Genomic DNA, 13,276 nt, shown 5'->3' on the forward strand with positions numbered 1-13,276 from the left:
CTCATCTGACTTAGTCATACAAATGGGTCACAGCACTCACAGCCTGCCTCACACTTTAACTGATATTGTTGCCGATGTACTAGTAAATTAAAAAGAAAAATGTTGATTCAGTATCATCTAGTTTTTATTTTTTTCCAAAAACCAGAAAGACACAGAAATAAGCTTGTAATATGACCACTGTATGACTCTTTGTCCTCTGTAACTGCAGTATTTTTCACATCTGACAATGACTTGTAAGTTTGCAGTTGCTCTGGTGTGGCCTAACTATATCAGTTTCAGAGTTTTAAAAGATCTTCCTAAAAATGTAATCCGGATGGTAAGAGTACTAACAGCTATGATTTGCACTGATTATGATAGCACCGTTCTTCCACAGGATGACACATCACTCACCCTCACTTCCTCCACAACCTCCAAGCCTCTGAGTGCAGACAGAGGGCACCAGAGAGCCCATCCCTGCTAAAATTCCACTACATGCCTAAATTTGAATTGACTGTTGCCATCTATGTATTGCTTTAAGCAGGGAATTGGCCTTCTAATATTCAGGACTAAACCAACATTATATGTACAATATAAAAAGGGACTACTTCTAAGTTTAAGATTCCTCCTGAGAAATCTGTAATGCAAATAGATACTTTGAAACTGATTTAAAAACTACTATTATACTGACCAAATCTAGACAGGATTGAGCAAATCCATATAATCTGTTTAAAATATGCTTAAGCGGCTTGCACGCATCTCTGAAAATCTCCGTTTTTAATATTCTAATCCAGTACTCTATAGTGAAACACACTTAGTGGATCAATACACTAGCCTGCTAGTCTCCTTCTGTGCAAACAAAACACTTCTTTCATTGTTAAGATTTTAAAGTGATTGATAATATGGCCTGGAGAATAGAAATGAAAGCGCTGCAGCACTGCACAAAGAACTTCTGATGGTGTATAATGGGGTGTTTAATTGCATGCCTCTTCTGAAGTATAAACCTTCATCTAACAAAGCTTTTACAACTTTACTGTGGAGATGAGAAAGTTTTTCAGCGCTGCTGCTTTTTTGTGATTGATATGTGCACTGTTGAAACATTAAAATTCTACATAAGGTAAGCTCAGGTTACCACCTAAGAGGAAAAGGAGAGTTTTGTAAACTCCTAATTGCTTCCTCCTGTAATACACATGTATAGACAATATTAAAAGCACACACAGTTTATTCATTGATTTTCTAGACTGGCCTGGTTCTGTTCAGGGTCATGTCAGGACTACTTTCTAGCCTAGTACGCACTGAGCAAAGAAACAGGGTCTACTTGTGGAGGATTCAGTACAGGATAGGAAACCTCAGCCTGAAAATTCAACTGTGTTGTCTTTCTCAACACGGCTCATAGTATTAGAACTGATGAACAAATCAGAGACACAGGTGGCTATTCACAGTTGCCATACATACTATTCCTACCTACAATCCTGTATAGAGAGATAACTGAAATAATATGAACATGTGTGAAAATATTTGGAAGAGAACCCTGAAGAGGAAATGTTTTAACAGGATCAGAAAATGCAATTTTGCCTTCAAGTAAACAGTGTAATTAAAAAGTAGTCTTTTGCACCCCAGTGCATCATAGCTGGGTTGCACAGCACTTCCAGCATCATGGACAGCACCAGGCCTCAGAATGCAGACCACTGGGGAGGAATGGCAACTACTATAGCAATACTCAGGACAGATGAATGTAGCCACAGGTGCACTGCTTATCTCCTCCGACCTACTTCCAGTCCTTTTAAAGCACAAGTAGCCAGAAGACCTTAAGGCCTTTAATATGAGTGATAACCACTGGTTCACCAACTATGCAATGTAACTGTTTTGAATTTCATGTCCCCTTTACTAGATCTCTATAGCATTTCTAACCTAAATCTTCTTCTCTTTATTTTATTGAATATAATTGACATTGTAGCACTGCTGAATTTATCCATAAACCCTAGATGTGTGTAAATATGCTTGCATTTTCTGCTATGAGTTGTTTCTAAGGTCAGCAGCACAGGCAAACTTCATTCATTGCGAATCTATTGTACAAATTCATGGGGCCTTTACACATCAGTCTCCTGCAGGGCTGCAGAGTGATAGCCCTGTGTGGTCACAGTGAAAAGCAGACTATGCAATTTGGCTCTCGGCTTTCACTAATCCTGACAAAGCTATTATTTGTCTGCTTCTGTGATTTGAACTGCAGGCACATCTCCCTTATTTAGTTTTCAATTTCCAAGAATTAGTGCTGTGCGTTATACAGAGAAACTGGGTCAAAATCTGTGTATGGAAGGGAATTTCAGAGAGAGACAGAGGCAGAGAAAGAGAGAGAGAGAGACAGTGTCACATTCCAGAAGTCACTTTTGATAACTTTGTTTCATTTTTTTCATCACAGACACAACAGAACGACAGATTAAAAAGCTTTATTCAAACTAGTATCAGGCAGAACATTTAAGCCAAATAAGCAACACCAAAATCCAACAATTAACTAGACTTGAAAATAAAGCGAGACCATTCTCTCCCATACTCTTTTGGATCCACTAAGTGGGATGGAAATGCGTGACGTTTGATGCAACTCTCATAGCATACTGTACAATCTGACAACTGAGCAGAGGAAAAACTGAGCTGTGTACACAAATGAGAAAAAAACACACTTTTACTATGTCAAGCACAAGCACCTCCTGTGCAATGGGATCACAGTGAATACAGAAGATATCAAAAAGTCTACTGTATAAAAAACACAAAGTATAAAGCATTTCAATTTACAGTAAATGCATCTACTGGTTCTTCATAGAACATCTGCTCTGAGACCGAAAGGCTGAGCCCCTATTCCAACAACAGCTTTAGCAATTCAAGGTATTTTACCATTGGGGTGACTGTAATTTGTAATATTGTCTGACATGCCATTATTTCATTCATCAACAGTCATATACATCTTTCACAATGCAGAAGGCACGCAAGGAACTCATCATATATATGCAATGTACTCATTCTTTTGAGCACTGTTGGAATCAACCGGTTCAGGCATTGATTGCACACATAACATGTTCTCCACAGCAAGAGATCCCTCATTATTAAGTGATGTCTTCAGTCAGTCTGACAGACAGACAGGCAGACAGACGGACAGACAGCAGTGTTTATGTCTGGGCAGCCTAGTGTAACACCAACATCAGGCAACAGTGAGAGAGGAAGAGAGAGGTGAGATTTCAAAGATTCACTGCATGCAGCTCAATATATATCCACTGGATTACATTTAGATTCAGCGCACATTTCAAAGTGCTGTCATCTGCTTCATATTCTCTGTGTGTTCTGCAGTGTTTTCTGTCTTGCAGTGTCAGCACTAGAACACTGCAGCCATAATTAATGCTATGTTCTCCTTCTCAAAATCCAGTCTCACCTCACCCAAATAGACTTGATCACTTAGCACCCTAATTACTGGTCCTCATAAGCTCCTTTTTTGTCTGAGAAATTGAAGTCCTGGGCTTCACAGTAGTGCAACAGCGCTACCTCTGAGGTCAAGAAAAGTACTCTAGTTTCAATTTTAACTTATGCACACTATCAAAACAACATTATATGCACTAAACTACAAATATGCAACACAAAATGCCTTTGAAGAAGCTCACAGAAGCAGCATTAAAACCTCATACATAAAATACTATAAAAACATGAATGTTCATAAAACAACACCTTGCCTGCACCTTATATTCCCTTGTGCCATGACAAAGATAAATACATTTTAATATTCTTACTCTTGAACCTGACAAAATATTTTGTTTTTAGTTTCCACTGTAGTCGTATTGTTTAACCGATTAGCACAAACTTGGAAAATAATAGCTTTGAAGTGTGGCAATGCGTAATTATAAAGATAACTGAATTGACTTTTGACCCCCATTCTGGCCCCACCCTGTGGTGTCACAGTACCTCTGACCACCTCCCCCATATGTCCTTGCTGACTCACCACCCCCATGCATCCTCGCTGAGAGGGGACAGGCTGAAACAGGATTTGCTCAATTTTGAGCGTAAACGTTATCACGATTAAGATATTTTGATATTGCTGTGTAATTCTTCCCTCCCCATTGCAGCCAAATAACTAAATGCCCAGTCAACTGTTTCTTTTCTTTTCTTAACAGCACAGATGTCTAAAAGGTATGAACTGCACACCTGATGTTAGTGTCAAAAGTCTTTTTGCTTCTCTGACCTCATTGTCATTTCTAAAGAACTATGGTATTTACAATCAAATACAAAGATAAACAGTGTGTCTCCTAGGTTTGTTTTTTCCATGTTGGTTTTCTTTCATTCTTTTATGATTTTTTTTTGTTGTTGTTGTTGTTGTTGTTTTCACACATTCATCATTGTTAAGTTCAACACTGTAAAAAAATGGAGAAATCTAAAATCAGACCTGTTTCTAGCTGGGAGTGAGTCTTGTTGAACACCAAGACTCACTATACAGCAGAAATGATTGTTCAAAACGGAAAAAACACCAAGTAGAAAGCCTGAATCACTGACATAACTACAGTTCAGTATTCATCAGATTTATGGAAGAATCATATTCACCCTGATTCATACCTGTATTTGTAAATAGGCGTGTTTTGAACCCTTGCTTAAAAAATATGGCATGATGGCAACTTACATATACTCTATGGTGAGCTAATGATGGTTTCTAGAACTACAGCACACGGCGTATACCCTGGAGAGAAGGCAAACTCGTCCATGGAGGAGTTTGAGAGCGTTAGAGAGGAAATGATTTACTACATGAGACAAACCTAAAAATGTCAAATTATCCTGCCCTAAATGGTGTCAGTTCTATGAACATGTTGTAGAATCATGCAGATTCATGCTTTACAGAGAAAAGAAGGTAGAAAGCTGAGGTGATTAGTTGATGGTTGTATGGGGGATTGGACGAGCTAGAGAGAAAGAACAGTTGGAGCTGAGGGACTGAGGGAGGACAGTTCTTTTACATCTTCTTTGTGAGTCACGGGGGAAGGGTTTCGGCCAGAGACTCCCATGAAGAGATGATTATATCATGGCAGTTCTCTTCTGGGTTCCTGCTAAGAGACAGAGCATAGAATTAGCCAAAACAGGAAGTCAACCTCGACATAAACTTGTAGAAAGTCCTCACTCATGCAACAGTGGATTGTGACTGGTTACTGCCACCATCATTGAAGTGTCACTGGGCTTCAAGGACATTTAAGTCCAGGGCTAGATCAGCAACATGATTATATTTAGGCTCCTTTTTGCTTTTTAACATAATATTTTGAATGACTGTTGTTGAGGATTGTTGAGTTTTCATCAAATCATTCATGGAAATCAGACTAAATTAAACACTGCTAATATAAAATATGACAAAGCCATTAACTAAGATAGAGAAGCAGACACCGTAATTAAAGCATGCACAAGCAGGCATCACAATGTGCTATTTGGCTAATATTACAACTACAGAGAGAACAAAAAGAATAACATTGTTGTAGGTCATTTCCCACTAATTTGAAACATGCCCTAACGGAGCTTGTGTGCAAAGATGTGGAGATAGTTGATACAGTCACTGCTCTGAGGTATGTTACATGCTGAGAACCTATTGAGGACAATTCATTCCATAATCCCTTTTTCCTGCCTGTGCCATCACTTTGCCCTGAATCTCCGCCAAGCTCGCCAGATGTGCACAACACAAAGTCTGACCAGCAGCCAATTTTATCCTAATCTCCACCCTCAGTAAGCTGATAGGTTTTCGCACTTGAGAGACTGGCCAATTTAAATGTGAGTCCTCACAATAGCATTGCACTGGAACAGAGTTTGATATTGGTGAGGGACAGAGTCCGAGCAGGGGCAAATGGAAACTGCTCTATTTAATCGAGAGAATATGTTGACCAAAGCATTACTACTCTAAAGATTTGTACTGGGGAACTGTGCCAGGTTATCAAAACAGATTTTTGAGCCAAACCAAGAATGTGTACCAAATAGAAAAAAGGATAGAAAATATCTATACAATTGTAGTGGCTCTACCGAATGTAGTTAGCAACCAGCATACCTCCAGTTGTAGAATGGACTTCCTTTCATTTTGAGAACTTAAGAACAGAAGAAAGAGACAAGTTCAGTGGAAAATGTGAAACTCAGACACTCAAACTCACATTTACAGAATATATACACACATTCTCTGTCTCTCTCTCACTCTCTCTTTCTTCCTCTCCACATGCACCTGTGCATTTATGCATATTCATACTGTTTAATCTTTCAGTGGATCACTTGTTGTTTAGTCTGCAGGTCCAGCTGTACAAAAGCAAACAACATCTGGGTTAGTTACAGCAACTCTTCACTGGCAGTGAACAGTCTACTGTGTGCAGGAGTGCTGCTAGATACTCCACAGACACCCAGCATGACGCACCTCACTTAGTACAGCAGTACATTTCTTGTCCTTGAAGAAAATCCCTCCATGTCTGGGTGTCTTTGAAGTACACCCCCCCCCCCCCCCATACGCCTACCAGTTATGCTCTGATTGTGTATTATGCATCTGCAGTAAATGACCTACATATTACACAAGACATCAAACAGTGGCACATTTTCAGTTTGGGGCTATTTGTTTTCCTTAATTATGCAATAAAAGTGTTCTCTCAAGTTCTCTCAAGAAATACAGTGATAATAAAAATCAGCACGACTTTATTCTTATCTTTGTTGTAACTTAGTTTCACAGTAGTGGGAGAAACATTCCGATCCTTGACTTAAAGAACAGTAAAATAAAACTACACTGGCACAAATAAAAGTCCTTCATTCAAAACCATACTTAAAAGTGCAGTAATAAACTAATAATGATAGTAAACTAATAAAAATATTAGTAGCAAAATGTACTTCAAATATCAGTAATACATAAAAACTTGTTCTATAATATATAGCATTATCACATTCTTAATATTGACGCATCAGCGCCCACTACCAGTTCTGTACTTTAGGAGCTTGGATACACAGTTGTGTAAGTCCAATGGGTCCCAACCTAATTGTGTCCCCTCCAGAGGGTCACAAGATGAACACAAGAACTCACAAAACCATTTTACCTTTTCAAGCATCAAACCATCTGAGCTGCTTAGAGAGAAAATGCGTCTCCAGATGAACTAATAACAACTGATAGACATCTGAAATCTGACAAATGGACCCAAGTAGACATTGCTTTTTGCAAGGGGTCCCAAGCCATAGTCACCCTAAATGTTGGCACCGCTGGTTTAATTTTGTATGGTTATTTTGTAAACTTATTTTATGTTTTGTGTAAAATCCACAACTGCAGAATTAAAACCATGCACACATCAGGTATCTGTCAAAGACCGCTGACATATATAAACATGGATGATGCATCTCAACTTACTCCACTGTACAAAATGCTGTAAAAATATTTCGGATACGAGTATGGCCATCTTGTCCTGGTGACGTCCCTGACAACAACCAAAGTCTGCACAGTAGTATTGGACCAGGAGCCACATGCTCGAGTTCTCACCCATGAACCCACTCGTTCAATCATGAGTAGGGATCAGCTGTCAATCATGATGTTTCACCCAAATAACTAATTAAAACTAAACTTATCAGGAAAAATGAACACCTGAACATACATCAGTGTGATAAGAACTAGAAAAAGTAACAGACTCTATCTTTGGAAAAAATTATGCAACATGTACTTTGAGTTTATATTGGCCCATGTTCCATCTTCCAACATGGAGAGGAGGAATTTATGACCTACACTGTAGCCAGCCACCAGGTGGCGATTCAGATATGCTGGCTTCAGTTTATTGGAGCTGTCATGTCATCCATCTTTATTTTGCAAAACCTGCCACTTGAAGATAATCTCTGTTTCCCTGAACACACCAATTAGTTGACTTATCAGCACTGTGTTGCCTGAGCTACCACTTCATTTATACATACCTCCAGTGTGGATGCTCTGGAGTCTGTGGTCTCACTTGGCCCTATGCTTCTGGGTATACTGGACACAAAATACCCAGCTCCTTTGGGAATTATTGGCTGTCTCACGACCACTTTGCCTTTCCTGGTCTCTGCGAGGAACAAACTGTACCAGTAGGCATCGCTGGAGATCAGGGTGGAATCTGCGATGGTAGAACTTCTCTGGCTGATCACACTGTTCCTGCTGATTACGCTGTTTCTGTTGGCTGGGGGGATCTTGATGGCCTTTGGCTTTGGTTTTTGACACTTCAGCACAATAATAACCAAGATGGTTATCAATAGCAGAAATGACACAGCGCCTAAACCAATGACTAAGTACAGGTTTAGGTCTGTGAAGACATCGTACTCTAGCGGCAGCTCTGTGGTCTCTGAAAAGGACATGACATGTTCCACTGTTGATATCTTGATGGTGACAGTAGCGGAGAGGGCAGGTTCACCGTTGTCTTTGGCAACAACCACCAGTCGCTGTTGTCTTGGGTCTCTGTAACTGAACATCCTTGTTGTCCGGATTTCACCATTGTACTGGTCCAGGCTGAATAGGGTTGTATCACTGATCTGCAGGAGCTGATATGTGACCCTGGAGTTCTGCTCAGAATCAGCATCAATTGCAATCACTTTGGCTACCAGGTGTCCCTTATCTGTGGACCTCGGAATCACCTGCTCAACAACAGAGCCCTGCGCCCGCCAAGGTGACACTATGAGAGGAGTGTTGTCATTTTGGTCCAAAATGATGATGTGAACTGTCACATTGCTGCTCAGCGGGGGAACACCAGAGTCTCTAGCCTCGATGTGGAAAAGGAAATCCCTCTCTCTCTCGTAATCAAAGGTCTTTAGGGCATAGAGATCACCATTCTCAGGGTTGATGGAGAACAGCATTGACATAGATGTGTTAACAATCTCCTTTTCCATTATGAAATAAACCAAGTACTGGTTCTCGTTGAGATCTGGGTCAAATGCACTAAGAGATGTCAGTAATGCCCCTGGTAGATTATTCTCCACAACATGGATTGTGTAGAAGGGCTGAGAGAACATGGGAGCATTGTCATTGACATCAAGAATCTCTAAAGTGATGGTTTCGTTTTCAGATAAGGGTGGCGAGCCTTTGTCTGTCACCCTCAGCATGATGTCATATCTGCTTATTATCTCTCTGTCCAGTGGCTTTGAGATCAGCAGCTCAAAGTAACCCTCTGACGATTTGTTTAGGAGGAATGGTAAAGTCGGCTGCTGACTCAAAGTGAGCTCCACTTCCCCGTTGACCCCAGAGTCCCTGTCGCTGACACTGACCACTGCGATCAGTGTGCCTAGAGAGACATCCTCAGTCACTGCACTTTTCACAGACTTGATGGTCACCTCTGGGTAATTATCATTCAGATCTGTGACGAACACCATGACTTTACAGTGACCTGACAGTGGGTTCACCCCCCTGTCTTGAGCCTGTACGTACATCTCAAAACTCGAACTCTCTTCATAATCGATCACGCCCTTCACCCTGATCTCACCTGAGTTTGGATCAAGTGAGAAGAGCTCTTGAGTCTTCTCTGAGGTGTACAGTGTGTATGAATACACTAACTGAGCGTTCGTGCCTTCATCCAAGTCTGTTGCGTTTAAGGTCATGACAACTGTCCCCACAGCCGAGTTCTCTGAAACGTTGACCGCAAATACCGGCTGACTGAACAGGGGGGCGTTGTCATTGATATCCAACACATTAATAATGATGCTGGCTGTTCCGGAGCGGGGAGGCAACCCTCCATCCACAGCGGTTAAAATCAAATTATGAACTGCATGCTCTTCTCTGTCCAAATTACCGTTTAGCACTAAATCGACATATTTGGAACCGTCGCTGCCAGTTTGTATGTCGATGTTGAAGTATTTGCTTTCGCTGAGATAGTAGGTCTTGATTGAATTCGCCCCCACATCCGCATCTACAGCGTTTGTCAATGAAAATCTCTCACCGGGAGGGGTTGCCTCCGAAACGTCCAAGTGCATTGTCCTTCTGCGAAACACGGGCGCGTTGTCGTTGATGTCCATGATTTCTAACTCGATGTTAAAAATGCGGATGGGGTTTTCGAGTATGACATCCATTTTCAAAAAGCACGAGGTTGTTTTAGTCATGCATATGCTTTCCCGGTCTATCTTCTCTCGGATTATCAGCTCCCCTGTCTCTTTGTTAATGTCAAGGTAATTTTTGCTGTGAATGACATCGAGCTTTGCTCTGCGCTGCACCAAACTGCGAACATCCAGACCCAAATCTGTGGCCAGATTGGCAACAAAAGAGCCCTCTTCCATCTCCTCCGGAATAGAGTACCGAGTGATGGAAAGCGCACTTCCCCACAGTGCAATGAATGCAAAAACAGCCACGATCAATCGTGTCCGTAAAGGTGCAATGGCAAGTGCCATAATTTTGGTAATTCTTTAAATCTAGAAATGAAACAGATCCGTCCTTACTATCAGGTTGTCTTGATGTAGGGGAGCGCCGGTGTCATTCTTGCCTCCACGCGTTGTAGCTGGAGCTGCACTAGGCCATATACGGTACGGTAAAACTGGAGGAGCTGGGCTCTCACAGTAGCGCTCTGCAGGGGCGTAGGCAGCATCTGTGTAGGCTGATGTAGGGTGGCCTCGTTGAAACTAAAAGGTGGCTCCCTTTAATTTGTATTTTTGCGTTTTTGAGGTCATTTACATTTTTTCATAAATGTTATTTTCCCAAAAGGTTTTAAATGATCTTCCCCATGTGACTTGAGGTAGATTTCTGGATGATGACATTGCTGCATATAAACCCACTGGCCCTCTTTTGATTTGGTGAGGTGCAGGTCTGTATCTGTTTGAACATAACCAGAGTGGCTGGATTAGATGCATACAGAGGGTAAAGCATGTGTCAGTGCTGTGATTGACCGGTGACCAGTACTCAGCTGGCATAGGCTCCAGTCCCCCCAACCTCCGTGACCCTGACGGATAAAGCGGTATAGAAAACTGATGGATGGATGGATAAGTGTTTATGGGCTGAATTCACACAAAATCCAGCAATACCATACCTTTCTGCAGGATTGTTTATGTATTTTGAAAAAGAAAACGCTGTGAGACAATCAGAAAATATCTCCATTGCCACATTACCTTGCTTGATCACTGTTGCTTGTTGCTTTCTCTCTCTCTCTCTTTTCCTCTCTCTCTCCAATAAGTCCACCTCCAAGCTCAGATTTCAGCTTCTCAGTGAACTTCTGTGTGTGAGCTGAGGGAGGAGAGAAGTGCTGTAGCACTGTAACCTATGTATACATTTGACAAACAACACATATGGAGTTGCCCTGTGAAGTCTGTACATATGGAAAGTCTGATACTAGAATTTTCAAAAATAAAAAACATTTTTTTTAATTCAACATATTCTGCAGCAACTTGCATTTCATGTTGACCTAAAAGAGTACAGTTGGTGGATTGCATGTGATAAACAAGTAGTCTTAAGTTGTAGTTAATATTATTTAAGGAAATATCAGTTGAACTATTTTTCTAAAGTTAGGAAACATATCCCTGATAATTCCAAAATAATATCCTCATATAGTTCCTTGCAAGTTTGATTTGTCTCAGCTCTAAGACTCCCAGTAGTCATAGCAAATCTGACTTTAATCTTTCCGGACCACTCAATATACTTAGCCAAGTTACTTGAGTCCTTTGAGTCACTTGAGTCAGTATCATGCAGAACCTACCAATGAAACCCATTTCCTCTTGGGTCATGCAAGTTTGAGTCTGCACAATTGAGGATGCAAGCAATATTCCCATCACTATACAACACATAACAAACTGTTTCACTTCCAACTAAAGATTGGAGCATAGCACAGCACTGTACCACCAAGATATTAGCTACACGTTAGATTTCTATGTGGTGTCATGTCTTTGGGATAAATATAGGGTATTAAATAAACATAATGTAGTGTAACATCACTGCTGACAACCCATGTAAATTCAAACTCTGAATTGTGCCATTCATTGTGATTAAAACCTACTCCATTTGTTCTAAGTAGTTGTTAGCAAGAAACTGTCTACTGGACTAGCAGTGGTTTCTCGGTTATTCATCAGGGGACTCACTGAGCCGACGGAGTTGGGTTAGAATAACCTCCTGCATGGCCAGAAACAGAACCAATCCAGCTCATGTGGATCAGGCTGTAACCCACTGATTCGACTGAGTGCGCAGAACCCATAGCACCAAACAGAGCCGGATCCAAAGGACTTGTGACTGTAACTGAGAGCCATATCTCGGTCAAATGGGGTATAACATAAAGATCCATTTTTATATGGATTGTTAGCAGCACATGTAGCAAAGAACTCAACAGATCTGGGTTCATAAAGAGGGAGATTTGTTAATCTCAGTTATTTTTAGGAGCCGAGTAAATTGACCAACTGATTCAGGACTCGTACTTGTCTAACTCCCGACAAACTGATGTGGCTCAAAGAAACTTATTTTATTCATTTATTTGTTAACCATCATTAGATAGAGTAACAATGAAAGTAAAAATTTAAACATTTGTGAAAACTACAAATTATTAGCAACAATAGATTTTTTTTTTAATTGTTATTTTGTAAAATTTAGTTCTCAGAATAAACAACCCAGCCTCTACTTGGAAGATTGCAGTGGGTATTTTGTATTTTATTATTTCATATCTTTCTCTGCCCTTTTGATGGTTCCTGCAAATATTATGGTGCAATATTGTGATTCTGCAAGAGGTCCTTGCCTTGCAGTTGATGATGATATGAGATTAGAGATGCAGACATGATGGTTGATAAGATGAGGATGGTTCTCAACATTCCTTTCCTTTAGCTCCATCCAGTGACAATGTAGAGAATTACTGAAGGACACACACTCACACTCTCTCACTGTATTATCTGTTCATTTAATGCATTTGAAGAGTTATTTTGGACTCATTTACTTAGTATATATAAGTGGTATCTTTAACAAAACTTGATATTCTCCCTGTAAAACTACTTTGCTACACTAAAAATGTTGTGACGTGATGCCTGATGCTAATGTAAGTTTGTCTGGACAAAGCTGTCTCCCATATCACTGTCATGTAGCAAGGTAGCCACATAGCTTTCATCTACAAAGAATGACTCAGTGGTCCATTGTACATGGTTCACATTGTACGGCAGCTGCATTTCAACAACACGGATGTTTATGACATTGCATTCTGAATACATAGACATTAATATAGAGTGGGTCCTATGTTTCTGTGGGAATTTCTGCCCATTCCTGCAGTAGAGCAATAGTCAGACACTGATGTTGGATGAAAAGGAATGGCTTGCAGTCTCCGTTCCAGTTCAACCCAAAGGTGTTGGATGGGGTTGAGTTCAGGACTCTGTG

The 13,276-nt window shown here is 40.6% G+C and overlaps 1 protein-coding gene across 5 annotated transcripts; it reads right to left on the reverse strand.

Annotated features, from left to right (window-relative positions):
• Nucleotides 1-2,407: 2,407 nt before the first annotated feature.
• Nucleotides 2,408-10,528, reverse strand: LOC124070997 (protocadherin alpha-C2-like). Of its 5 annotated transcripts, none has more exons than XM_046411412.1 (3): nt 7,900-10,527; nt 6,026-6,062; nt 2,408-5,045 (listed from the first exon to the last, which is right to left on the reverse strand). In XM_046411412.1, the coding sequence occupies exons 1-2, from the start codon at nt 10,330-10,332 to the stop codon at nt 6,051-6,053; spliced, it is 2,445 nt and encodes an 814-aa protein (XP_046267368.1). In that variant the 5' UTR covers nt 10,333-10,527; the 3' UTR covers nt 2,408-5,045; nt 6,026-6,050. The 5 variants fall into 5 exon arrangements, with proteins under 5 accessions (XP_046267368.1, XP_046267367.1, XP_046267366.1 ...); XM_046411411.1 differs by having other exon boundaries at nt 2,408-5,048; nt 7,900-10,526; XM_046411410.1 differs by lacking the exon at nt 6,026-6,062.
• Between the last annotated feature and the right edge of the window lie 2,748 nt (nt 10,529-13,276).

This window comes from Scatophagus argus, chromosome 14, assembly GCF_020382885.2.
Source record: "Scatophagus argus isolate fScaArg1 chromosome 14, fScaArg1.pri, whole genome shotgun sequence".
Taxonomy (NCBI): domain Eukaryota; kingdom Metazoa; phylum Chordata; class Actinopteri; family Scatophagidae; genus Scatophagus; species Scatophagus argus.

What these genes read in the sequence shown, in the direction of transcription:
- LOC124070997 (XM_046411408.1), bottom strand. Translation starts at nt 10,332, where the DNA reads ATGGCACTTGCCATTGCACCTTTACGGACACGATTGATCGTGGCTGTT. An exon ending in CCAGAGCATCCACACTGGAG is followed by an intron (nt 6,265 to 7,899) that starts GTATGTATAAAT and finishes GCTTTTGTACAG; the next exon opens with CTGGACCTGCAGACTAAACA.